At 59.4% G+C, this 27,615-nt stretch overlaps 1 protein-coding gene across 3 annotated transcripts in view; it reads right to left on the reverse strand.

Moving 5' to 3' along the window:
• Positions 1-3,880: 3,880 nt before the first annotated feature.
• The window catches only part of PEPD (peptidase D), a 141,072-nt gene continuing 117,337 nt past the window's right edge, over positions 3,881-27,615 (reverse strand). The window contains 4 exon segments of one of the 3 annotated variants that reach the window (NM_001280530.1): positions 3,881-4,413; positions 4,822-5,013; positions 8,207-8,391; positions 18,722-18,870. In NM_001280530.1, the coding sequence (NP_001267459.1) occupies positions 4,276-4,413; positions 4,822-5,013; positions 8,207-8,391; positions 18,722-18,870 (664 nt within the window). In that variant the 3' untranslated portion in view covers positions 3,881-4,275. 3 annotated transcript variants of the gene reach the window in all.

Below are 27,615 nucleotides of genomic sequence, written 5' to 3' on the forward strand. Positions count from 1 at the left end.
GTTTCGAGGTAGATAGTCAAGAATTTAAAGTAAGGCCTTTCCCCATCTGGAGTTTTGTAGTACATGTGGACACCGTCCTCATTTACGTCATGCCATGTAGAGATGAATTTGCTGATTTCATAAACTGTTGAGTCCAGGGAGCTGATGTGAATTGAATATTTCAAGGGAATGCCATTTAAATGCTTTTCTTCTATGATGCCTCAATTATTTTCATGTCTTGGGAAATAAATCTCTGCTTGCTGCATCTTAATGAAAAGTGGAGGTCAGGAATTATTTCTGTGGGAAGTGTGGCCCGGTTCACTTTTTTGAATTAGTTGTAATTTAGAATCCAGTAACGTGTCTTGGGGAATTTTACCGAGTGATGACATCTTTGTGAGGGGGGCCAGGTCTTTTTCTGACAAAAGCACTTTTAGACCAGCTCATCCACTGCCTGTGCCTAGCCAGAGAGTTCATAAGCGTTTTACAGTTTTACATACATTCAGAGAACACCATTGCCTAGGTATTCTTTTACTGCAGTATCCCACTCCTCACAGAGCTCTAGGCCTGAAAGCTGTATAGAGGCATCTAGAGAAATGGGGGTTATAGAATTGGACTTGGAAAAGGAATAGAATTGTCAGTGAAACAGTCACGCGTTACACTTTTTGCAGCCCAAACGCCACCTCTTGTCCCTCCCTGTAAAGAAGCTGTTAAAACCAGATGCGCTTCCACATCGCCACCTTTCACTTCCACCTTCTAAATGGAGCTCCGGTACCTGTCTGTTTCACCCACCCTGACCCCCATGCAGAGCCATCCTCTTCGCTTGCCTGGACTTGGTGACTGACTGCTCGTCGGTGTTCCTGGATGGCAGCGTCACTGCCTGCTCTCCAGAACCATCTGTTGCTCCCCATTGCACCCGGGGTGAGACTCAGTCTCCTTGTGTCGTGGCATTTCCCCTCATCAACTTAATTTCCCTCCATCCTCCTGTGTCACTCTACTTCGGCTCTAGGGCTTTTCCAAGCTCTTTTCTGCCCTTCCTGGGACAGCTCCTTCTGTCTGGAATGAAGCATCTCCTCTGGCTTTTCACTAACAAGTTCCCTCTCTGTCTCAGCCCCCTGGCTGTCTACGCTAAGCCTATCCTGTTGCTTGCTTCATGGCACTTTGCAGTGTTTGAGACAATATATTTGTTCATGCTGGTTTGAGGTGAAGGCCTCGCAGCAGACTAGAGGCTCTGGAAGGAGGGGTCATGTTTGTATCCTGCACTGGCAGAGTAGATGCTCAATTATGTATTGAATGAATACCTAGACACTGAGTTTCAGAAGGGTTGTAGCACTATACAGCTTTCTGGCGGGGTCTCTAATGGATTTCTGAAGCTACATGAATTTCTGCAGAGGTTAGAAGAGACAGAGTGAGGTACAAACATGGGGGTAGCGGAGGTAGCTACTGCTGGCCCTCTAGACCTGTGCTTCCAAAGAATGCCCTTTGAGACAGGTGGAGACTCACGCCTGTAATCCTAGCACTTTGGGAGGCCAAGGCAGGAGGATTGCTTGAGGCCGGGAGTTCCAAGACCAACTTGGCCAACATAGCAAACTCCTGTCTCTATTTATTAAAAAAAAATTTTTTTTTTTTAAAGAGCACCCTTTGACCTACTGGCTCAGGAAAAACATGTGACCTCTCTGTTCCTAGTGACCCTCTGAAAAGTGTTTAGATAGAAATAAGAGATTTCTCCTTGCTCCTTTTTGTTCACTTCTTGATAATCAGAGATGTTTATGTGCAACGGGCAGCTTTGGTATGGAATGTCTGAAAGGAAGGAGAAAGATGTACGGTGCACTCAGCTCTGTTTCTCAATTAACAGAACTAAACTGTCCATTTTGAGCTTCATCCTGACTTTGAGTGGTTTTATCCTGAAAGTGGTGGAAATTAAAGCCCTGTACACCAGACTGTGTCTGTCACAGGGGAACAGGGGTGGAGAAGTGCTTGGTGAACTCTTCAACTTTCCTTACACTCAGAAGATACTTTTTTTTTTTTTTTAAGAGACAGGGTCTTGCTCTGTTGCCCAGGCTGGAGCGCAGTGGTGCGATCATAGTTCACTGCAGCCTTGAACTGGGCTCAAGCGATTCTCCCACCTTAGCCTCCAGGGTAGGTGGGACTATAGGCGTGTGCCACCACGCCCAGCTAGTTTTTTATTTTTACTTTTTTTAAGAGACGGGATCTCCCTATGTTGGCCCAGGCTGGTCTTGAACTCCCAGCCTCAGACCATCCTTCAGCCTTGGCCTCCCAAGGCATGAGCCACTGCGCCTGGCCAAAAAGACATAATTGCTACTGCTCAGTGTCACAGATGGATAGCTTAGGGAATGTATCTGTACCAGCAGAAAACCTTAAAGAATGGATGTTATAAATCTAAGAAGCAGATAAGAGAAATGGTGATTTGGAACTGAGATTGGCTTTTATTTTAATGTGACCACTTTATAAGCACTTCTGTGTTATTACCATAGGAAGAAATCAATTTGTATTAAACTCTTTGGTGACTTTTTTTTTTTTTTTTAAAGGCAGTCTTGCTTTGTTGCCCAGGGTGGAGTGCAGTGGCATGATCTTGGCTCACCGCAACCTCTGCCTCCTGGGTTCAAGAGATTCTCCTGCCTCAGCCTCCGGAGTAGCTGGGATTACAGGTGCGTGCCACTGCGCCCAGCTAATTTTTGTATTTTTAATAGAGATGAAGTTTTGCCATGTTGGCCAGGCAGGTCTCAAACTCCTGACCTCAAGTGATCAAAGTGCTGGAATTACAGGCGTGAGCCACTGTGCTGGCCTTTGATGACTTCTGAAAATGTCTCTTAAGCTACAGTTTTCCACCCCCTCATCCTCATGGTTTCATCTGTGGCATCCTTCTCACTTGTCATCCTTCACCTTGGCTTGGGAACTCCTGGATGGGAGCTCTGTGAGAAGGCAAACCTGGAATGGTGTACAGAATTCTAGAAACCAGCTCCAGGGGTGGGCTGTTCTGTGGGACCCTGGGAGAACTGGACAAGCAGAGGCAAGGACAGATACTTCACCAGGCATGGCTGGGCCCTGGCTGGCTTCCTGCCTGGTAGAATTTGTTCAAGGACTACACTTAGGGAGGACAAGCGGTCTCTGCAAATTCACTGTGGCGCTGCCTTCGTTGGCAGTGTCTCTGACAGATGCTGGCTTTGGCTAGTGTGTCCCACATGAAAAAGAAATCAAGGACAAGAGATCCCTGCAAGTCTCAGGTTTTAAATATCTGCAGCTCAAGTGCTACATGATTCTACCACCTTCAGAAATCTAGTTTGGAGGCAGTGACCGTATCAGAAAGACTTGTGTTAAATCAGTCCGCCCTTTAACTTGCGCAAAGGCATGGCGCGGGGTGACTTGGCCAGTCTGACCTGAGTGCCTAGGATCTTCCTGCAGCGTTGCTTGCCCCACCTCAAACCTCGGGCTGCGCTGGTACTGACAAGCTAAAACCACCTTGCCTGGGAGTACTTCTCACACTTGTCTGTCAGGAGCATCTGGCGGGCGCTTGTGAAATACACAATTCCTGGGCCATTGCCCCTAGAGGTTGGGTCACATGGTCTGTGGGGGTCCCAGGAATCTCTTACCAAATGCCCCAGTGGTTCTGATGCCTGTTAGGCTTGGGAAACCTTGCAGCAAGTGACAGGGTGACACCAGAGCCCCGAGTCCCAGGGGCTCAAAGCAGGCTCCTCGGGGAGGACTCTGCCCTTGTCCCGCCAGGCCAGTCTGAGGCAGAAGCAGCCGTTAGAGGGCCTGTGCTGCCAGCACCATTTTCCTGGAACTGACTTGATACTGACACCAGGTGAGCCATCTTTTCAGGGTGCACAGGGTCCCAAATGCTCATCTGCAAAGGAATAAAGGGGAAGCCATGCACAAAGGACCATTTTAGGAAACCTTTTATTGCAAATGCCATTCTGCATATTGATTTTTGACAGAAAGTATCATCAGAAATGCTTCTTTCCTGGGAAAAGGAATAGAAATGACAGCAAGACACATTTTAGTTGCTACTAAAGAACAGCATTATTTTCAATCATTTTAAGTTGCTCATTTAATAAGCAAGGTATAAAACAGATTAAAGGTGGGAGCCTGCAAAAGGGTAATTAAAAAAGTGTTTCCTCCCCAGGAAACAGTGCTGTTTGGTCTGATCAAATGCCGAAGCTGGGATCTGATTCTGGGTGCCGTCTCTCGCTACTGGAGTGCTGACCAGCAGGCTGCCAATCACGAAAAGAGGTTGCAAGGCCAGGCCCCCAGGTGCGCTGGGATTTCTGGCTGGCTCTACTTGGGGCCAGAGAAGGGGGTAAAGGCCTTGTCACAGCCTGCCATGCATGCTTCAATCTCTTCCACAGTGCGGGGCACGCAGGTCAGCAGCTCCATGCCACTGTCAGTCACCACGACGTCCTCCTCGATGCGGACCTGGGTCAAGCCGACAGACACACATTATCATAGAGCAGCCTCATGTGCCAGGCTAGAGGGCCGGGCCCATTCCAGGCCCACCCCACCATGGGATGGGAGCAGCTGACACTCCCTGGGAGACGGGTGGCCTCCGGGCTCCTTCATGGAGCCATCTGCTCACGTCACCTGCTCACCCTGTCTTTGCCAGGTGGATGGGAGCCCCTGGAGCGGGCAGGGGTTTTGCAGGATCTCTGTCTGTTCCTACTGAGGGGTGAGGCTCCATCCTGTGACAGACCACACGAAGGGGCAGGCTGAGCCCACCTCAAGGGAAGACGTCACTAGGGCCCCTGTCTTGGGACTAAGGAGTCTGCAGCTGCAGTGGAGGTGGCAGATGTTCTGGGAGCAAGAATGGGGCCCATGGGCACTCACCCCGCCAAAACCGCGAAAGCGCTGCAGGACCTCGCGGTTAAAGAAGGAGGCGCGGGCCGGGTCCGCCAGGGCCTCATCCAGGAGATGGTCGATGAAGTAGATGCCCGGCTCCACGGTGAGCACCATGCCTGGCTGCAGGTGCCGTGCAGTGCGCAGGCTCCGCAGGCCGGGCTCGTCTATGCGCTCCACGCCCTGTGGGGAACAGAGGTGAGGGGCCTGATGAGCAGCTCCAGGGCTCACCGTGGTCTCATCAGGAGAGATGGGCATGTGAGGGCCGGTGCCAGTCTCGTGGGCTCTCTTGACCGTTGGGGTCCTCAGCCTAGACTCGCCCCTGCTGTGCTGGGCCATGGGCACCCTGATAAGACCTTCCACCCTGCACATACCCCTGGATCTTGAGTGTCCCTGGCCACACTACCCTAGGGTTTGCTTGAGAAGCCCTGTGGCCGCCCATGTGCACACACCCGGGGCAAGCTGCCCAGACAGGCCTGTGGGGCTGGCTGAGGGTTGGGCTGCCCTTAGCCAGGCCCCGCTGCTGGCCAGAGGAGTGGCAGATGCCAAACCACTGAAGCCAAAAAAGCTCTTAAGGCGGCTGTGAAGCCCCTTGGGGCCACAGCTTTCCTTCCAGGCAGCCCAAGTAGAAACTGGCCCCAGAAGTCGTGGTCCCAGCTCCCCTAGGCCGAGGCCCAGGTTTTCCGTGTGACTGTCCAGGGAGGACAGGTGCCGTCATCAGGGTGGGTCTGCCAGCCTTAGTGCGCCAGTCCAAATGTGCCATGTGCACGTGGCTTGGCAAGTGTGGCTCCCAGAGGAGAGCTCAGGGCCTTACGGCAGGGCCCTGGGAAACAGCCCCCAGCCTTGGAGAACGCCTGAGGGACAGTGGTAGAGCCGCTCCCTGCAGGGGCCCCTGTCTGCGCCCCACACTGCCCCAGTGCACACCCAGCCTGGCCTTGTCCACTCACAGGCACAGCTGAGGGGCCTCAGCTTGGCTGAGGGCAGCGGGTGCTCTGGGAATTACAGGAGAGCTCCTGCTCGCCTCAGGTCCCCGGGGCACCATCCGGCCGGCGGCCAGGGCCTCTGAGCCAGTGGGCACGAGTACGCTTTCTGGTCAGGGGATGAGCCTGCCCTGCCCGGCTGCACTCCCTCCCCAGGAAGCCCAGCTGCTGGAGCGGGAGCTGTCATTTCTGACTGTTTGGGGGCCAAGAACATCAGACTCCAATTAGCAGTTCACGTAAGGTAACCAGAAACAGGCTGGCTTGGCCTTCACGCTGGGCACGGCCAGAGGGGCTGTGACTGATTCCACGGAGGGCAGGGACAGCCACGCTGACCTGGAGAGAGCAGGCCAGGCGGGAGGCGATGAGGAGACACCACAGCCTGGCTGGTGTGGCCCCGGCCCCACAACACTTGCCTCTGGGCCGGTGACCGGGAGCTGAGGCCGGAGGGCAGGGATGCCCCGTGGCTGAGGAACCGTATGGAGTGACAGTCCCTCTGCGCAGGTGAGAGGTGCATGTGGACCGAGCTGGGGCCTGTCTCCTGCCCAGAAGCTGCTGGGGGTCCCGGGGTCTCTGCTCCAGGACCTTCCCGTCCCTGTCATCCGAAGCCTGTGCTGGGCACCCCCACCCCACCGCCGCCCATCCCTCTCCTTCATGCTACTCCTGAAGTGTCCGTCCCTGTCTCCACCCACAGCAATCGAAGCGCAAGGGCCTGCCAACGTCAGGTTTCCTTCCTCCCAGTCACCCCTCCATCCCCATGGGCCCACCCCTGGCTGCTCCATGGTACACGGTTGAGGGGCAGGTTTGTTTCCCCAGAGAAATGAACTTTCCTCCCCTCTGAAATCTTGAGGTCCACCACTGAAATGGGGTGGGGGAGATTAGAAGGGATCCCCAGCGGGCACAGGGCAAGGCCTGCCTCAGCCCAGTGGTGCAGTTGCCCCTTCAGGGTGTTGGCTCTAGGGGCCTGCCCGGGGGACCTGCTGAGAACAGGGCGCAGGCGCCATAAGAGAATGGGAAGGGCTGGGCCGGGTGGAGCGCAGAGCCATGCGGGGAGGGCACGAGCCCCTGTGGCCCAGGAAGCGCAGCCTTCAGGGGTGGGGAGGGGTCCTGCCCTCACCGCGCCCATGCTCGCCTCTGCCTGGGCACAGGGCTTGACAAGGCCTCAACTTTTATTGGGCTCCAAGCAGAGGAGCCCCAGATGTGTCTGCAGGCCTGAAATAAAACAAATGACTTTTATAGGAAAAGCCATATTTTTTCCACAATGTTTATCTGTCAGAAGAATAGACTCTGAGCACAAAGAGGTGCTTACTGGAAAAGATGAAAACAGTTTGCTGCCAATTTTTGCTGGTGGAAAAAAAGCGCTTTGGCGACTAATGAATAACGAACCTCAGCTAACAATGTCTGGAAGGCCCAGCTCTTGGCTCCCTGCACACAATGGGATGAATAGACATTAGGAAATTAAAACTGATTTTGTTTCTCCAAATTTAACTGTTTACACTTGAGGAAAAAAATAATTGAATAATAATGCTTCTCTTAAGCAATTCCCCCCACTGCCCCCACCCTGCCAAAAAATCATTCTTAGTGCTTTCAAAACACCCTGCAGCCAAGAGGCTGAGCCTTGTCTTGGCTAACTGGCTGGGGGGCCCCAGGGCGTGCACAATTGCACAATCAGCCCCCTGCATTGGGCAGCCCGCCAAGGGCAGGGATGGGAGCGCCCCACCCGCCCAGCCGAGAGGCCGTAGCCACCTGCCCGGTTGGGCCTCCCCAAGCCTCACTTACCCTCTGGGTGGTCCTCTGAGGGCTGGGGAACCTTGTCTGGAGATGGCCCCCAGCCTCCCTTATCTGCCAAGGGTCCCCAGAATGCCTGGGGATGAGGAGGCTGCAGGGTCCCAGGTGTGCGGCCCAGGGGCCTGGGAGGAGAGGGCGAACCAGCGGCAGAGCAGGGCTGCTCCGGGTTTGTGAGGGGCCAGGGTGAGTCGCCAGTGGGTGGGGCCTCATCAACTCCCCACGCCCCAGGTCTGAATGAAGCCAGAGGCGGCAGGACATGAGGGGTGCCATGCAGCTCCATCACAAAGACTTGTCCTTAGCACCACTGTCCTGTGGGGCCCCATGCACCGTATCCTGTGTGCCACCTTCTGGACAGGTGACACCTGGGCCCAGCATGCAGACAGCACCGCCTCTATGTCCAGTTCTGTGGAATGCTCACAGATGCACCCCTGTCTTGGCCAGGGTCCCGATTCCCCCCTCCTCATGGCCTCCGTATACCACAGGGAGCCATGGGGCCCATCCCTGCCATCCCAATACACGCCTGCTGCCTCCTAGAGTCCCACCCTGCCCTGGGGGTCAGGCTCAGCAGCAGCTGATGGGCAGGCCACTCCGCCTGCCATGTCCACACTGACCTCTGGGTAGCCTCCCACGTCGTGCACGTCAATGCCCAGGAAGTGGCCAAGCCCGTGAGGCATAAACACGGCCCCCAGGTGAGCCTGGACCATGGCGTCCACGCTGCCGCTCAGGATGTCCATGTGGGCCAGCTCCTCCAGGTGGATGCGGTCAGCCAGGCGGTGCATGTCAGGCCACCAGACACCTGTGGGCCAGAGGGAGCTGCCGTGAGCCACAGAGCCCAGCAGCCAACACCGCAGGGCCAGGGGCCGGGAGATGTGAAGCCCTCACACTGGCTGTGGTAGGAGGGCCTGAGGTGGGGGGTGAGGGGGCAAGGGTACTACATCGGGGGCCCAGGGGGACAAGGACTAGGGTGGCCCCCCGTGCTGGGCTTTCCCAGCAAAAGCTCTGGCCCTCGGGACCCTTCTTGTCCCTCCATTCTGCCCCTAGGGGCAGGTTCCTGTCACCTGTGGCCAAGGGCCCAGCCTGGGTCTACTCTGTAGCCCATGGTGTGTCCACCCTGAACAGCCTGTGCTTCTGGGCCCAGGGAAACCTAGCCAAATCCCTGGGCACCAGGAGAAACATGCACGTCTCCCCAGTAGCAGACACCAGGAGACTCCGTGGGCTCTGGCCCTGAGGCTCAGACCCAAACCCTGGCTCAGAGCTCCGATGGGGTTTTGCTGCTGTGGTGCAGCGGGGAAGCCCGAGGCTGAAAAGAGGGGTCCCTGCACATCCGAGAATGGGGATGAATCACCCCTGGAGCTGCTGCAGGGAGCAAAGGTTTCTGGGGAGAAGGTGCGGCTGGCACGGCCCCACGAGCTGGCTGGCAGGGGTTCGGGGCCCCGCCTGCCAACAGCAGTGGCACCATCTCCAGGGGAGCCCAGATGTCCAACTCCCGGCTTCAAATCCAACTCATCTCTGCCGCATGTTTGTGGGGCAAAGGCCACCAAAGAGAGAACTTCCTAAGCACAGAGCTTTGGGGGCCACACAGGCTCTGTGGGGCTCTGGAGCATGGCCCCTAGGAAGGAGGCCCTTAGAGAGCTCCCCACGTAGAGCCTCAGCAGCCCACGGGTGCGCCCGTCCCATCCCCGGACTCTGTGGAATCCCAGCATCAGCCTCTCCTCATGGTAGCTTCCACTGCTGGACTTGGCTTGAGCACCAGATAAGGACCCGAGGCCGGTGAGGCCTCCTGCCCTGGCCCCATGGGGGCTGGGTTTGGGCAGGCCACGTGCTGGCAGAGGCCGGGGCCCCAGGACACTCTGGCCAGGCACGTGGCGGGGGGCCCCTATCAATGTGCAGCTCACTGGCTGGAGAGGGCGCCCAGCAAGTCCCTGCGGCACCTCCTGGAGAGGTCCAGCCCCACCAGGCGGAGTGACCTTGGCTCCCGAGGGCCTCCCTGCCAGGCTTGCCTTGGCGCAGAGCCAGAGCCTGCTCTGCATGGTCCCGATCACTGCTGTGGGAGGGGCCGGGGAGACCCTGAGCTGGCGAGGGCTGGGCTGTGAGACGCAGGGTTCTGAACCTCTGTGGCTGGCGGAAGGCAGATGATGGGCTCAGCTGGCGAACAGGGATGAGAGTCCACACTGGGACACAGGCCATCACCCCTGACACACTGGGCACAAGTCCTTCATGTTGGGACCCCTTTAGTGCCAGAGTTGGCCACTCTGGTGCTGGGGTCTCAGGTGGGCTGGGGGTGCACGGCTTTGGGCAGGCAGTAGGGCTGTTGCCCGCCATTCACAGCACAGCGCCCCAGCCACGACAGCAGCCTAAGGGTGGCAGGGGTGGAGATGCCCAGACCTGCCCCCACCCCCTACACAGAGCAGGGATCCTCCTCAGAGCCCAGCTCCCCATCAGCCCAGCCTCCTAGGGGCTGAGGTGGGGGAGAGCCGTCCCGGAGTCTGGGGTCTGGCGTGGGGGAGAGCCGTCCCGGGGTCTGGGGTCTGGCGTGGGGGAGGGCCGTCCCGGGGTCTGGGGTCTGGCGTGGGGGAGGGCCGTCCCGGGGTCTGGGGTCTGGCGTGGGGGAGGGCCGTCCCGGGGTCTGGGGTCTGGCGTGGGGGAGGGCCGTCCCGGGGTCTGGGGTCTGGCGTGGGGGAGGGCCGTCCTGGGGTCTGGGGTCTGGCGTTGGGGAGGGCCGTCCCGGGGTCTGGGGTCTGGCGTGGGGGAGGGCCGTCCCGGGGTCTGGGGTCTGGCGTGGGGGAGAGCCCGGGCAGACCTGGGGCAACTCTGGCTGCAGCTGCCCTGTGTCTGGGGCAGCCCTGGGCACACACACCCCTGGCTGGCCCAGCCTGCACCCCTGGCTTTTCTGAGGGGCACAGCATCCCGGAAAAGGACACCTGGATAACTGCAGCCCACTTGGCCGCTCCCCCGCCTCCGTGAGCCTCAGCTGCCGCTGGTCAAACAGCCACAATGCAGGCCCCGGGGGGCTGCTCTCAGAGCCTCTGTGTCACCTGGTGGGTGGAGGCAGCACCCCGGACAGTGGCACTGGCCACCATTCCTCCATCGCGCATGAGCAGCCAGCCCCGGTTCCACACTTGACATTCACTTGTTCCCGGGGGTGTGCGCCAAGCCTGCCCAGCCTCTGCTGTTGCTCTTCTCTGAGAACCCAGCCCGGACAATCCTGGCCCACCTCGCCCTTCCTCTCTGCTGCTGCATCCTCCAGAGGCCAGACCACCCTAAGGCACACAGGCCTTTTTACCTCAGGCCCTTTGCTATGGCCTGTGCCAGGCCTTGGCCTGTGATGCCTCATCCAAGGGGTCTCTGCATAAAAGCTGTCCCCTCTCAGAGGAGACCTTCCTGCCTTGCTGTCCCAGGCCTGGTGATTTCTCCTTGCACGGTCCATCCAGCCTGCAGCCGTCCCCTGGACGGATCTGCTCGTTTGCTTCTCATGTCTCACTCCGAGGGTGGGGGTCTCCCGAGGGCACCGCTGGGCCTGGCATAAAGTGAGTGCCCCTCAGGTCCCCCAACAGCCTGCAAAGTTGGCACATGGGGCTGGGAGGCCTCCTGTGAGTGGCTCGTGCCCCAAGCCCAGCTCAACTGCTTCCTCTTGGACGCGCCCTTCTCTGGTCACCAAAGGGGAGCCCCGGGAAGTGCAGCCAGCTTTCCAACCAGGCTAACTTCAGCAGTGGGCTACGTTCTTGGCCCAGCCTCCGCAGAGGGCGGGAATCAGGTATAAATCATGCTCTGTGGTGGCCCTTCCCGGGGGCAGGCCCGGCGCCGCCCGGACGTGCCGGCCCGGGGGTCCCCTCGGCGCCGCTGGTCTTCCTTGCCTGTGCACCCTCGGGGAAGGCCTTGCACACAGCTCTCTTGGCCGGGAGCAGGGAGTTTCTGCCTGTGTGTGGTTAGGGTTGTGACAGTGATTCAACCTCCAGCAACTTGGCCCCAGCGTCTGGCCCGGATGGTGGTTACGACACCCACCGCCTGGGCGGGGGCCCCTGGAGTGTGTGAGGGTCACTGTCCTTGCACTAGGCTGGCGGAGTGGGCACCAACTTGAGGGTTCCCTTGCTGGCCTGGGCCCACTCTCAGGCTCCTCCCACCCTGGCAGCCTGGAGACACCGTCAAGCTCTCTAGTCCAGGCTGGAAAGCACCCCCGGCCCCTAGCCAGCCTATACCCAGATGCCACACTGAGAATCACACAGCAGAAATTGGGCACCAGCTGCCCTGTGTGCCCCAACCCCCAGCAAGCACCAAACCTCATTCTGGCTTTCCCGAAGCACCCCTGCACCTGCCCCACCCCTCCCGGAGTCTGCCTGGCTCCCTCCTCCGCTGCACACCCCTTGGATGCCTGGGCCATCTCTTTAGAACGAACGGGGCAAACAGGGCCATTCCCGGCCCCAGATGAAGCCCAGGTTCTCAGCTTGGCCTGGTCTCCAGCCTCTCCCTCACCCACTCCTGGGTGGGGCGGCTGGACCAAGGCCACGGGTCCCAAGAACTGGCCCTCCCTACCTGCTGTTTCCTTAGCTGGGGCCACCTCCTCCAAGCCCGTTTTCCCAGATGTGCTCCCATTCCTCCTGTGGGCCTCTGTGTTGAGGCTCCTCCTCCAGGAAGCCCTCTCTGATTGCCCCTTCCTGCGCTTTGAGAATTCACGGCACACACGGCACAGCTGGGCCTGGTTATGACCTCTGGGCCTTGCAAGGGTGGTGCCCGTACTCTGCTCTGTGCCTGGCATGCAGCGGGTGCTTGGTAAACGCCTGGAAGGAGAGAAGCCCCAGCCTCTCTCATGGCTCTCCTGCAGCCAGTGTTGTGCCCCATCCCCCACTCCTCTGTGTACTCAGACCCTAGAATGGGCAGGGTGGCCTCTAGGTTAGTGTTCCATCATGCGCCTCATGAAATGGCAGGGCTCAGAGGAACAAGCCCCGCTGCTCCTGCCACCCAGGCCCCAGGTGTGGCCAGCGTAGCCCCTGAGTGGTCTTCTGGGTCCACTTGGTCTCCTCAGGCAGCACCCGCTCCTGCTGGGCCTAGGGCCCAGGCCAGCTCCTTCGAGCCTCAAAGCATCCATCACAGCCCCGAGGCCTCCTACCCGGAGTGTGACAGCCCCAGGGGGCTCCCGGGCCTGACCGAGCTACAAAGGCAGCGTCCTCAGAGCTGCCTCCAGACAAAGAGCGCACTTCATCTGTGGAACATGGCCCTCGGGATGGATGGGAGTGAGCCAGGCTCTAGGGGTGTAGGACAGCAGGCTCCAGTCAGGGTCCCAGGGCAGGCCCTGAGGGCTGGCTGAGCTGGCACAGGGCTGAGGACCTCCAGCTCACCCCACCCTGCACGGGACGTGAGTAGAAGAACCCCATCTGCTGCCAGAAATTCTGGGGACCCACTCACCCTGCGTGAGAGCAGGGTGCTGTGTTGGCCCAGGCTGCTCCTTGAGTCTCCTCCCCCACACCCTGGCAGAGTGCCCCGAGGAGTAAGAAGAGGCCAAGGAACTGGCTCACCATTGCGGCCAGCAGGAGGGGTGGACATGGTGCCCACACTGAAGACAGTCCTCCCCGTCCTGGCACCTGCCGCAGAGGGTATCTATGGCTGGGGTGGCACATGGCCGCCATGCCTGTCTGCCTGAGCCCTGTACTCCACGCCGTCTCGGAGGATGAGGACTGACCGGAAGTCTAGCTGCTGGGCCCCTGCCCCTGGCGCTGGCTGGGAGGGGAGCAAAGCTGGCAGAGGTTCCCCCTGACCATGGGGCCACAGGAGACACATGCCAGGTGGGCCGGGGCGGGTGCTGCTGGGTCCCTTTCCTGGCCACCTGGTCATCCCGCGCCTCAGTGCCCCTGTCTCGCCCCGTCAGGACTGTTTTGGAGGTGGGGACACTTCCTGCCACTTCTTTCCCCTCCTCTGACCTCACATCGGCAGCACCCCCGTCACTCACAAGTGGCCAGGACCCTGAGGGCAGGGACAGAGCCAGGAGCGGGGGACGAAACACAAAAGAGCTCATGAATCGTGGGCCACCACTGCTATTCCAGGTTGATAGGAGCTGGGCCCCCAGTGACAGGGGCACAGGAGGCTCCTGGGTGAGCACAGGAAAGAGGAGAGAAAGGCGGGGAGGCCAGGGAGGGTGGGTGGGTGAGGAGAGAGGGAGCTGGGTGGGGGCTGGGAGGCGAGGCTACAGGAGGCTCTGGGGCTTGCAGGCGGAGGGCATGGGGCCCTCAGTGCTGGGGTCCTCTGGAGCTCCAGGGTGGCTGCAGGGACTGAGCCCGTGGGACGGGAACAGCTGTGCTGCTTCTAGGAACAGCCTTCCTGCTGTGGCTGTGCCAATGCAGACCCTGACTCAGGGCCACCCTGCCGGGCTCGCCCATCCCTCCCAGCAGCGCCTCCCCCCGTTCCCCTCACCATGCATGCAGGGGTCTGCATGGGGTGGGCAGCCTGCCCCAACACAGGAGCCGCGCTGAGCTTGGATCCCACCCAACCTCCCGTGCATGGCACTCCCCGAGGTCCTGCAGCTGCTGGGCCTGCCCTGCCACCCGCCTGTGGACTCCCAGCCGCCAGGGTAGGGTCCCCGTCTGAGCGAGCGCAGCCTCCTTCCTCGCCGACTGTGAGTGACAGTGAGGAATGCTCCCCCACCAGCCCTAGGATCAGGGGCCAAGGCCTGCATTCCTCAACCCCCCAGGGTCCTGACCATTCTTTCCTGCCTCTCCTTTGGGCTTAGCTATGGGGTTTCCTGCTTTATTTACTCTCCCTGGAAGGTCACAGGATGCAGTCGGGCAGTCTCGGTGGGGTGTTTGTCTTGGCCCAGGAATTGAACCCACGAACCCAGGGCATTTCCGCTGGGACAAGGCAGGGGGCTGACCTGGCCACGGCCTCCTCGATGCTACGGGAGGCGACCTGCCCCATCCAGAGGGCAGCTCTGTGGGCCCAGGGCCTGCCCCACGGGCCTTCACTGTGTGTGATCCAGATGGAGTCCAACTCTGCCCTTGGGGGACACCAATGCCACACAGCTCAGTGTGGGTGGTAGGTGTTGGGGGGCTGCTCCATTCCCTTACACAGGGATCCTCCAGACCCCAGGCTGGGTCTGGGCAGCGAAGCCCAGTGGTGGGTGGGAGCGGGGCTGGGGGAGGACCTGCCTCCCATGGTCTGAGACGAGCCTAGCTGGATTTGGCCTGGTGGCCCCAGACACCCCTGCCAGACCTGAGGCCTGTGCCTGCCCCAAGAGTCAGCATGAACCAGGCAGCACCACGGGATGGGAGACCCAGCTCAGGCCTTTCTCAGTGCCACGTGGGGCCTGGGGACTTGCCCTGAGGTCTGGCCACTTTCTGGACAGAATTGGGGCTGCTGAGTTGGGCCAGGGAGCTGGCCAGGATGCCAGCTGTGGAGATGCCACCCAGGTCCTGCCCAGGCAGCAGCAGGCTTTCCTGCAGGTGAGACCAGCCAGGGCTGGGCCATCCCTGGTTTCAGCACAGGAGACTGAGGGGTAAGACAATGGCTTTCCCACCAAACACCCCCCAGGCCTTGGCCCCTATGCTGCGTCAATCCGCTGCCCTGCTCCCTGTGGCCTGGTGCTACCTCTGGCACCCTGATGGGCCCGGCACTGCCTGCTGACCACGCTGGGCTCCTCAGCCTGATGCTTGGGTGTACAGGGTTGCTGGGCTTGGTGGGCCCCCGCCCCTCACAGGCCGCAAGCTCTGCTTCGCCGCTGGGAGCCTCAGCCCCTTGCAGCCTGGGGCTCTGACTTCCTGGACATCTGGATTTCACAACTGCCCGTGGATATCTGACACTACCACTTGATGCGATGGTGACACAGTTCACAATGACACAGCCCACCTTGGCACAGCTACAGAGTGGGAGGCCAGCCCCGTACGTGGAGGGTGTCTGAGAGACTCTGGCCCACCTGAGAGGCTGTGCCCGGCGGAGGGCTCTCCGTGGAGGGTACAAGAGCTGGGCTCACAGATACTAGGTGAATACACCACAGGCCACGCGCACCTGCCAAATCCTCCTGCTGGATCTGAAACACTGATCATTCATTCGAGTGACTAGTGGTATTTAAAACTGAGCAAGAAATTCTCATCCCCAGAATGAAGGAAGGAGGAGGAGTGGTGCCCCCGGGCGACTGCTTCGTGGAGGCTGGATTGGATTTGACAGCTAACGGGGGATGCTTCCCATGGCTGAAGAGTCAGAAAGAATAAGAAGGGACGCAGCGAGCAAACTGTCCCATCCCTTCCTGCACCTCCTTTATGGTTTTCACAGGCGCACGGGAATTCACGCTCTCACTCCCTCTTCCTTTTACCCACAAGGGCCCGCTGGCCATACCCTCTGGCGCTCTTCTGTCCTCACCCACCCATCTGCCTGGAGACACCTGTATATTCATACTCAGGGGTGGCAGCTCCTTTTTGTTTGTTTTTTGAGACAGGGTCTCACTCCATCACCCAGGCTGCAGTGCAGTGGTGTGATCTTGGCTCACTGCAACCTCCGCCTTCTAGGTTCAAGCGATTGGATTCTCGTGCCTTGGCCTCCCGAGTAGCTGGGATTACAGGCGTGAGCCATCACGCCCAGCTAATTTGTGTAATTTTAGTAGAGACAGGGTTTCCCCATGTTGCCCATGCTGGTCTTCAACTCCTGACCTCAAGTGATCCGCCCGCCTCCCAAGTGCTGGGATTATAAGTGTGAGCCACAGAGCCCGGCCTGCTACTTTTTAGCAAAGCAATTCCGCACAAAATGCTGTTTTCCTCGGCAGCTGCTAAACCAGGTGAGTCCGATCAGCGCTGTCACCCCATCACGAGCTTATTGACTTTTGGATTTTCTGTCCTGTCTTCCTTTTGGGGCGCATCTGGGGTCCCCCTGCTTGCACTCATGCGTTTGTCAAGCTCTGTTCCTGTTGGGTGCGTGAAGGTGTGGGGCTGGGGCCTGGCACTGCCCCCAGCGTCCCTCCGCGGCTCCTCGGCCTCTGGTGGGGGCTCTGGAGGCTGGACTGGGCACCATCTGCAAAGGCCTGCCCACAGTCTGCCTCCTCTGAAAGCGACGGTGGCTGAGGGCCCCTCTGAAGCAGCACTTGGGCTGGCGATCGAGGCTGCAACTCATCCCAGCAACGGGCTGTGGGGCCACAGGGACTGCTCAGTCGACCGCCGAGCCATCAAGTTCCGAGGCCGCATTCTGGAGGCTCCAGATCTTTCTTTCTTCTTTTTTCCTTGAACACTGAGGGCGCACTGGGCAGCTGCCAGCTCTCCGTGGGTCCTTAACAGAGGGCACTCCATGTCTAACCAGATGCCACGGTCCAGAGCTGGCCAGGCCCGCTCTGAAGTGGACTCTGCCTTGGGAGAGCAGGGGTCTATCCTTGGCCTGTTTGGGGCTTAAGTAAGGTACCTGGCCAGCAGGCGGCAGAGCTGGGGCTGGGCTCGCGGCCCTCTGGGTCTGGGGCCTGCATCCTGGACTCTGAAGCCTTGCTCTACTGGGCTATCCCCTCTGCCCGCGGTAAGCCCACCTGGCTCCTGGAGGACGCCTGAGCTCCCCTACACAGGGGGCTGCCTTGGGCCTGCCTGTCTCTCTGGAGGTCTGTATAGCTGTGGGTGAGAGGCAGGGGACGAGGGTGGGGGCAAGCTGGGGGGCTGGACTATGACCTGGGCTTGGCCAACACGAGGTGATCTCTGACCTCGACCCAGATGGAGGGACTCCAGGCTGCAGAAGGTGGCTGGAGCCTGTGTGCTGAGGGCGGGCCCTGGCCAGACGATCCAGCTGTGAGTACAGGGCCATTGTCCTGTGCCACTGCAGCCCTGGCACCAGCCCAGAACTGATTTTCCACCTCTGTGAATTTGTGGCAGCACCAAATGACCGAATTGGCTGGAGACTGTTCTGTTGCTTATAACCAAAGATGCAGAACCCGGGTGCCTTGGGGGGCCAGCTGTGCCTAGGCCGGTGTGGGCAGGGAAAGCCCCTCTGCGCTGCAGGCTGGACCCTGGCAGCTGCCGAACAGATCTCAGTCAGAGTCGTGGGAGCCATGTGCCTGTAGAGGGCCAGGCCTAGGGGGTGGCCAGCATATGGTGATCCCATAGGAACCTGCCCAGGCTCTGGTGAATCCAAGGATTACGGCAGGGGTGCTGTATTGAAGCCCTGGAAGGCTTGAAGCAAGAACATGAGAAGACCACATCCCTCAATTCTCTCCTCTGGGCAAAGGTGACAAGCCAGGACCTCCCATCACTGCTGGGAAATGGTTTCTATTGTTGCAGGGCAGAGAGCTGGGGTTTGATCCTGTGGGTGCTAGACTCTACCCCTGCCAGGGCTATGGAGGACCCAGAGGTCACTCAGCAGGAGGCTGGCTGAGTGGGATGGGGACAGCGGGAGGTGCCCAGGGGGAACTCCTGAAAGCTGGCCTTGTTGGGAGGATGCTGGCTCCCCTCCAGGGGACCTCCTCTGCCCGCCCTGACAGACATCAACAGCGCGCGGTGGGAGGTCAAGAGGTACCAGTGGGGCCTGTGCAGGCTGCCTGGGGTTGGGAGGGGTGAGGGCAGGACAGGTTGGCCTGCGCTGGCCGCTGGGAGAGAGAAACACCAGGCCCATCCTTGCCTCAACATGGCCATCATGGTGGTGACTGTGACCCCCTGCAGGGCACTGCCACAGGCCAGGCAGCCTTGCAGGTGCTTTACACAGCTTAACTCAGTCTCCATGAGTTGCTGCTTCCCCATTTACAGATGTGGAAACGGCCACCCAGAGGAGGGCTTTCGATCCAAGGTCACAGAGCGCTGAGCGGCACGTGAACCTGCTCTGACCCCATGCCAGTGTCCAGAGTGGGTTGAGCCCTCCCTGGAGTAGACACCGCTTAAGGACAAAGCAGGAGACAGGCTGGCATGCTAGCGGCCAGTGGAGATGCGCAGGTGGAGGCCAGCAGATCGGGGAGCCTTGGCCTGAGCCCCCCAATTCCTGGTTCTGTCTGTCCCTGCCTGGTGGTCAGCCTTGTTTCCTAGGAGTGACCCTGGAGACCTGACACCACTGGAATCTCAGGACTAAGCATCCGGAGTGTGGCAGATTCAAGTCACACAATGCAGACCCGTTCCCTGCAGGCACCTGCCACACAGCAGCGCCCCCAACGCCACGTCAGATGCGCCTCCCCCCACCGACCCGCTGCTCACCTGGCTTCATGGCACCCATGACGGCACGGGAGCTCCGCAGCACTGCCTCATAGATGGCCTTCTGGTCTGCAGTGAACTTGCCGTTGGCGGGAAAGGAGCAGGTGATGTCGGAAGCGAAGCAGTAATACTCACCGCCCATGTCGAACAGGCTGCGGAGAGAGGAGGGCAGGGCAAGTGGGTACTGGGGTGCCACCGCCCCCTTACCCTTACCACTCCCCACCTGCCCTGGACTCGAGGGCAGCTGGCCCGGGTCCTGGATGCAGCTCCCCCTCACAATGAGACTGGTGTGGGGAACTGCCACCTGGTGTCTCCCACGGGTGCGTGGGCAGCAAGGAAACCCGAAGCCATCCTGGAAGACCTGTGTCTTCCAGGGAAAAAGGGGCTCAGGGCTCAGCCCAGGCAGGGAAGGCTGAGGGGAGTGGGGCTGTCCTATGCAGATGACACCCACCCCTGTGGCCTGGCCTCCAAGAGCTCAGAGCCATGGAGAATTGTTTGGAGAACTAAGGAGAGGCAGAGATGCCCCAGGACCCCGCCCGCTGCCTGGCCTCCACCCGGCACCCCAACAGGCTCTCCCAGGTCTCCCTGCACCCAGCACAGAGCACAGGCTGAGGCCGTGCTTGTGGGAAGCAGAGGAGGAGGGGGCTGGGCAGGGACCCCGGATGGGATGCACGGCCTAGAACTCCGGGCCTGAATCACACCACCTGCTTCTTCCAGGACCCAGAGCATCTGGGCAGACACTCAGTCAGCGGCTAGGGCCTCTGGCTCTGCTGCAGCTCTGGGGCCCCCTAGCTGGAGGGGTGTGCCCGACACTACCCCTCTGCCCACGGGGATGGGATGGACATATTCTGCCAGGGCCCAAGGGGAGGGCAGGGAGGAAGTGCCAGACAGCCTCATGTCCAGCAAGGCTTTCCCAGGGCCTGCTGGCCACATGTCCCCGAAGCCAGGTGGGCCCCCTCACCCTGTCCACCTGCACCCTGGCACCCTCCGGTGGCAGGCAGAGACCAGCAGGACACAGGCAGGGGCGTGAAGAATGGGGCAGAGGTGCCAGCTGTCCAGGACGGGAGGGGCCTGGGGGCCAGCAGAGAGGCAGGATGGCATGGGACAGATGGCGTGGGACAGACAGTGTGGGACAGATGACAGGAGGCCTGCTGAGGCAGGAGGATGGTGGCTGGGGCTGCCCTCTGGATGCCCTGTAAGAGGGACCCTTGGCACAGCAGGGCCCGGAAGGAGTAGGGCCTCTCCTTGCTGTGCAAAGGACCTCGGGGCCCTCTCTGGGCAACGGCGGAGAAGCAGCCTCCCGCTCATCCTGTGGTGTGGAAGGGACAGGATACGGGAAGGGCTGCTGGATCCAAACCTGGCTCTCAGGACTCCCCGGAAGCAGCCCAGGTGGACAAGGCTGGGCCTGGCTGAGGGGACGGAGGGGTGCAGGTGGTGCCCCTTTCCATCCATCCCACCTAGGCACCTCGGGAGGCTGCAGGCAGCAGACACAGAGCGGAACCCTCGGGTCCACCAGCCCCTTCACAGGTCATGGCCAAGTCACGACACTGATGGTGATGACCCTGGCTGGCGGAGGCTGGTCTAGCCCTAGGACCAGAGCCCACCACGTCTGCAGGGTCCAGAACCAGAGCCAGGAGGGCTGAGGAAGTGCAGCTGCCCCTCTTTGGCTCCACCCTGGGCTTCCCATGGGGTCCATCTGTAGCTGGGTGAGTCCTGACAAGTCTGAGGCCAGGGGCACAGCCGCAGCTTCCGTCACGAGGGCCTCTCACCCAAATCCCAGCTCTCACGGTAAACACAACCACTCCACAAACATTCCAGAAGCTGCCTGTGCGCCTGCCTGTGGGGGGTCCTGTCCCATGGGAGGGAGCCAGCGGGTGGAGGACCCTGGCCTCATGTGGAGCAAGGAGCAGGGCCACGTGGCTGGACAGGCAGCGTCAGCCGCCCCATGGAGGCAGATTTCTAAAGGAAAAACTTGAATGCACGGCCAGGACGCTTTGCTGAAATCCAAAGTCCCCAGCCGGGCACTTTTTAATCTCCTGTCTTTTCTGATTGCAAAACACCATAAGCAGTGTCAACAGGGCAGAAAGGTCCAGATAACACCTCAGGTGACTCTCAGGCTGGGGGGAGGAGCCCCGCCTGCATGACAGGGAGCTTTGGGGTGGGTCAGAGTCACAGGATCTCTGGATGCAGTGGGCTGCTTAGGCCAACAACTGCCTGGAAGTTTACTCCTGCACAGGGCCTAGGCTTCCCCACGGCTGGCCGGGAGGGCGGGGCACATGGAAGCTCTAAACTGAAGGGAAACTGAGGCTCAGATCACAGGTCCAGGAAAGCCCTGAGTCAGGAGGGTAAACAACTCGAAGCCCAGCAATGGGTTCTTCGGTCCTGGCGGCAGTGCTCAACCTTCACGGCCTCAGTTTTTCCATCTGTAAAATGGGACCCTCCCACTGCTGTAGCTCTGGGGAGTGGAGCCATATGGAACACAGCCCAGTTTTGCCTGGGGACAGCTAAGCGTTTTCATTTAGGTTCCCCAGAGTCAACCGAGAAAAATGGTTTGTGGTTTGTTGGTTTTAGAACATGCAAGAATAGCCTGGGCAGAGAGGACAGGGCCAGGAGTATGGGGGACACGGATTCCTAGGAGGCGCCAAATCAGAAGGTGACCTGCAACTGCAGCCGGGGCAGAAAGTCCTACCGGACTGTGCTGACACAAAAGAAAAAGCAGAAACTGAACTATCGTTTTTAAAAAAAAAAAAAACAACAACCAGGAAGCCCACAAGAATACCCCGAACGATGAAATCATCTAGGAATGTAAAAACAAGACTGTTCTCCAGTGCAGACCAGACTCAGATCCCAGTTCCCCAAACTCCCGCCAGCAAAGCAGAAAGACCATGGGATGGTGGGTGCCTGGATATCATCCGCCAGCCTGACTTTATCTTCCAGCTTGTAGAAGACTGTAACTGCATTTCTTGTTTGAAAATGATCCGCTTTCTGGAGGGGGAAGTATACACCCAGCCAGCCAGCTCCATCCTGCCCAGCGAGGCTCGGGTATGGAGCTGAAGTCTATTTTCGTGCTCCTCTCAGTTCCCTATCTTTTTCTGCCTTAAAAAAAAAATCCCCCTAGAGTTTCTACACACATAAGTTATTCAGATGCAAGCTTTTCTGGAATCCAGGGACGAAAGCCATGGCTTTGATAAATCATCTCCCTCCCGCTCCTCTGCATCCACTTCATCCATCCTCTGAATGCAAACCGACAATGGAGAATTCGGTCATACGTTGGCTCAATCGAGAACAGGCACGCAGGATCCCTCCTTCCTGGCTGTCTGGGGACCCTACCATCTTTGGCCGAGTGAGTCGATGATAATACAAGACATCTGGGAGACAGGACGCATCTCCAAGCAACGTGCTGGCGTCTCACTCCCCACATGTGTTCTGAGGGCTCTGTTTCTGGCTCCTTCTGGGTAGCTTTGGGCCTGGGCTACCTGCCACCACTGGCCCACACAGACCCTCCCTGGGCCCCATGGCAGGGACCCGCCAGCCCAGAGGCAGAAGGCCTCCAAGATGGGTCGGCCAGTGACAGAAGGCTTGGGAACAGTTTTCTGGGGGAAATGCTGCAATGTTTATATGAGAGCCACTTTGGACTTGGTTTGCAGTTTCATTTGAATCTCCTGAGTAGTGGCACGGCTCTTAGCTGTTCAATCCAACAGTTTACACGCGCTCATATTCGGGGCTGCAGAAGCACTGCAGACTCCGATGTGCAGCTGCCCTGGTCAGTGTCCCAGGCCAGGCTGGGGGATTGCTGAGCAGCAGGAAGCCCTTGCTTCTCCTCAGTGTGAGACCGAAAGGGAGGCATATGGGTCACTCTTCCCTTCGCCTGCCCCAGTGGGCGGCCCCTGCAGACACGGTGGCGAGCTGTGGTCTCCAGGGTGCATGGGCCGGCTGCCTGCTCCCAGCCAGGCCTTCTGTGGAGTGCCAAGCTCCAAGCGTGGCCAGCAGGGGCAAAGGCCACCACTCGGAGTCCTTGAGGCTCCCCGTGCCATGGCCTAACCCACCAAGGGGACCTCTCTCCAGTGCGTTCCTGGGCATCTCTGCCCCCTTTTCGTGTGACGGCCACTCCTCCAGGGCCTGGGCAGACAGGAAAGCTGCCCGTGCCGCCAGCCCATGACAGCAGCAGCTTCTGGTCCCCAGAGCCAGCAATCCCTGGTGCACACGGTGGGTGACGGGAGCAGCTGCGTGCTGTGGGCCTCCTGGGTGTCTGGAGGGAACTGGCATTGCCATTTTATGCATGACATGGACAGAGGCACGGCACCAGTGAGGGGCCCCGGGTCCCAGAATAGCACTGTGGGGTGCCTCGTCCAGAGGTGGGTGAGACACAAGGACAGCTGCCAGGAAAGCACAGTGGGGTAAGGCCCGGGCGTCAGGGCAGTGGCCTTGGCAGGCGGGAGGGAGAGTCACACGCGCAGCACATGCTGTATTTTGCTTTTTTTGGTGACCAGTGTCTCATGATGTCTGGGAGCACCCAGGATGTCTGGACAAGTGCTGTTCAAACTGTGGGTCATGACATCAGCTGAGGAGGGTGCAGCCACGAAGCACAAACAAGAGACAAACCGAAAACGCGTGGGCAGGTGTCTGCTCATAACCAGGCCTGTCCATGTGTATGAGGATGGGTGAGAACGGAGAGCACGCTCCTAACTGGGATGGGATGGGACGGCCATGCCTGTGGGTCTGGACCCTCCTGAGGGCGTTCTGTGGCCCCAAGAGCACATCTTTAAGACCGCAGAGTGCTCAGGGCAGGGCTGGCTGGTGACAACAAGTCTCCCTCAGAGGAAACAGCAAGGTGGTGGGGGAGAGCTGGGCTGGGCCAGGCAGCAGAGAGCAGGCCTGGGGGCAACGCTCTACCCTGGAGCTCACCAAGGCATTGGGCCCCAGGTGGAGTGGGGCAAGGGGGTCCCCAGGAGCTTGCCACCCGTGGGGGCCACAGCGCGATGGTGGCAGACAGACTCAGGCTGAGTAGACAGCAGGAGTAGGCTGGCCGCATCCCAGGCTGCAGGGCCCATGTGAGGCCAAGGTGGCTGCTGAGGTCCTGGGTGAGCGGGCACCCCACAGCCTGCAGGGTCGAGGTCTCGCCATTATCTAGGCAGGGAAGGAGGGGAAGAGGGCACTGGTGGCTGCTGAGTGTGAGGGCTGGGACAGGTCTCTCCTCCTAGCCAGGCTGGCCACCCACCCCCCATGCTCAGGAGCAACACAAAAGACCAGGCCCAGCAGGGGTGAGGCCTGGCCCATCGTCCTGAGACAACACTGCCCTCTTCTGGCCAGTGCTGGAAGGACAGGCTTGCTGCCCACCAGCTGCATCCTGACTGGGACAACCAAGGCCTGGGGCATCCTGGGACACGTGCTCTAGAAACTCTGCGAGGGGCCACAGTAGATTAAGGCCCCCCTCCAACCCCCACCACCTGATCGGGAAGTGAGGGAGGCAGGAGGAGTGTCCCAGCTGCTTTCCCAACCAGAGCCCTCCACCTCTGCCCTGGGGGGTGAGCCTCTCTGGGACCTGGGGCGGCCTCAGGCCCAGAGTGCTGCAAGGGGTGGGCCCTCTCTGGGCGCACTGCTTCCCAGAATCGTGGACCATGCGCCCCCTGCCCTAGCTGCGAAGCTTGCTGGCCTGCAGTGGCTCTGGTGCCCACAGCCCAGGCTGTTTGTGGAAGGAGGGGGCAGCACATGGGGGCTCAGAAGACGACCAGGAGAAGCAGGGGGATGAGTCCTGGCCACCTCTGTGCTCACACAAACCTGTTCGGGGCTGGAGTGAGTGGGGAGGGGTCTTCTGGGGCCTCCCACTTAGGAATGGCCTCCAGTGATCTCAGGCACCTCAATCTGTGTGAACATGTTGAAAGTGTTAATTAGCAAGTGTGCTGCGCTTTTGTAACCCTGTTCTTGAAGGTCTGCCTGAGGGGTTTAAAAAGGAAAACAAAAAAAGCAGTGAATGGCCCCTCTGGTACAGTGACTTGGAGATGGGGTTCATGGTGAACCCCAGGATCACAGTGGGAAAAGACTCTGAGAACAACAGCAAAACCCCCGGAGGCTTGGCGGCTACAGGCCCCACATGGGGCCGCTTGGCTCTGAACCAGGCTGAGGGTGTATGCAGCCACCACAAAGTCCCGTCCCTCACCCCTGCGTGCATGCGAGTGGGTGTGGCGGCATCACACCCAGAGAAGCGGGAAGGGGCCCGGGGGTGGCTGGCTGGGGGTGAGGGACGGCCCTCAGGATGTCTGTCTCAGTCCTTGGCTGACAAGCCTGACCTGAAGCAGGAACCAGGGTGTCTGGTTCATAGGCCCTCTTGGACCATGACTGTGGCCAACAGTGGACTCAGCCTAGCTCCAGGGAAGCTGCTGGAAGGGTAAGGACGGAGGAGTAGGAGGGGGGCCTAGCCAGCCCCAAACCCCGCTTGGTGTACACATCATGGAGGACACTTTTGGGTCGAAGACACAGAACAGGACAACCATGGGACGGGAGCTGTCTGAGAATAAACCAGGCCTGGCCCGAGCTCTGCCTGTGGCTCCCACCTCCAGCCTGTGCTGCAGAACCAGCTGCTGGAAGTGGGCATCAGGGCCTGGCCTGCCCAGCTCGGTGAGGACACCGGGGCTGCTGCTCTTGCCCAAAGAGGGCCCACGCTGTGCCAGGTGGCCACTGCGAGAGAGGGAGGCAGGGGCTTGCCCTGTGATCACTGCCACGCAGCACAGCCTCGGTCGGTTCCCTGTGTGTGTATCCATGTGTGTGCGTGTTGGGGGAGTGCTCATATCTGGGACTGTGGAGAGAGGGATGGAAAAGGCTGGCCTCCTCTTAGTACCCCCCACCCTTCTGCAGTACAGCTGTATAATCTGGCTGCCCTGGACCAGCTCTGATTCCCCCATAAAATCCCATTCCTAGAAGCTAAAATATCTCTGGGGTGTCTTCCCCCAGTCAAAGGACTAAAACCCAGAGCAGGCCATTGCAGCAGGCGCACTGCTATGGGAGGCGCTCAGCTTCGGGGGAATTCTACGCTGGGCTCATGCTTTAGTTTCATACCTTAGGATGAAGTATCGTGGCTTTTATGTTGGGATAACAGACTGATTTATTATTTACCGAACGCAGTAGGCGCTCAGCAGATCAATTTCAATACAACAATGGATTATAAATGCCGCCAGCAATCTGGCAGTAGCAGTAATCAACAAAACATGTTGTTCTAAATGCTGCATAATAAATTGACTACAATAAACTCATAATTATTCTACTGGCTACATTTCAAAGTTAGCACTAGAAAAATCAAATCACCAATTTGGACTTGGCATTAACATCCTCGGATCACTCCTGCCTCTACAGCTGCAGCTGGGAGATGCAGGTGCCATGTGCTGTCCCGGAGGGCCGAGGCCACAGCATCTGGGATTATCCCAGGACCCTCTCCGGGGCAGATAAAGAGGGTCATAAAGGAGCAGTCACTTCTTCTGGGGTGTGCTGAGCCCACAGAGGAGAAAAGCTCATGGCCACGTGACTCTGGCACAGGGCTCTCCAGCCACCCAGAAGTGCCCCCTGGACTGTGGGGACCCACTGATGTGGCCTCTGCCGTGAGACTGGGTTCCCATGTCCTGTCCTCCAGGCCCAGCCAGAATGGGCTACAGGGTTAAAGAGCTTTAGAAAAGGTTTCAGGGCTGGGCACCGTGGCTCACATCTGTAATCCCAGCACTTTTGGGAGGCCGAGGCAAGAGGATCACTTAAGTCCAGGAATTCCAGACCAGCCTGGGCAACATGGCAAGACCCTGTCTTTTTAATATTAAAAATAAAAAAATTAGCTGGGCATGGTGGCTTGTACGTGTAGTCTCAGCTACTCGGGAGGCTGAGGTGGGAGGATCTCTTAAGCCTAGGAGTTTGAGGCTGCAGTGTGCTATGATTGTGCCACTGCACTCTAGCCTGGGAGACAGAGCAAGACCGTCTCTTAAAAAGTTTCAGGATGCCAGGTGGTGTCTGGAGCCACTGGTGGGTCACGGTGTGGGGGCAGGGCTGCCACCCCCTCTCCTGCTCTAGTCCCCTGCTGAGCCAAGTCTGAGTTTGCCAATTCTTTCCCTAAGTGCCTCTGGCCTCACACCTGGGCCTGGTGCCCTCCTTGTGTCTGAGTTCCTTGGCCCACACATGGGGTGAGGTGCCTACATCACAGGATCAGGGTGAGGAGTGGGTGAGAAAATCCACAGAGACCCAGAAGAAGGGCCCGGTCACCTTGTGGCCCCAGGCATGTAGGAGGAAAGCTGAGCTCCGCTTTGACCCTCCCAGCCCCGAGCATGGTGGCTACCCAGGGGGTACTGGGGACTGGCCCACCATCTGTGGGGCTCACTGTGGTGCCAGAGTGAACCAGGATCCGTGAAGCCAGTGCTGTCGGGTAGGCCAGGGAGTCCACTGAGGCCCAGTGCGCAGTGGGCGGCGGTTCCACTGGCCTGCCTCCGCTTGCACCCTCAACCTGCCGTGTTCCTAACAGCCCTACTGCGGCGGCATATGCTGGCCCCACCCAAGGTCTGAGCTGAGCTCCTGCCAGCATGGCCCGAGCTGGAACAGCTCATCAGCTATGGACCTGGGTGAGCGGGGAGCCCGGGCAGTCTCAGCGGGCCATGTGCCCAAGGGCAGGGAGGACCCCGAGACTGAGTGTGTTCCTGCAAATACTCGGCCCTGACAGCTCAACGCTTGGCAGCTCTCTGGGCAGCTGGTCGTCTGTCCATAGGTCTGGGCATGTGTGTTCCTGTCCTTCAGTGGGCATGGCTGGGGACTCTGGGGGGTGGGCTCCCACCACTACCTGCTGTAGGGTGAGGCAGGGCCCAGGCCCGTGAGCAGCCATCGTGGGAACTCCCGCTGGAGGAGCTGGCACATTGGGGTGGCTCCTCGATGGG

This window comes from Pan troglodytes, chromosome 20 (assembly GCF_028858775.2).
Source record: "Pan troglodytes isolate AG18354 chromosome 20, NHGRI_mPanTro3-v2.0_pri, whole genome shotgun sequence".
Taxonomy (NCBI): domain Eukaryota; kingdom Metazoa; phylum Chordata; class Mammalia; order Primates; family Hominidae; genus Pan; species Pan troglodytes.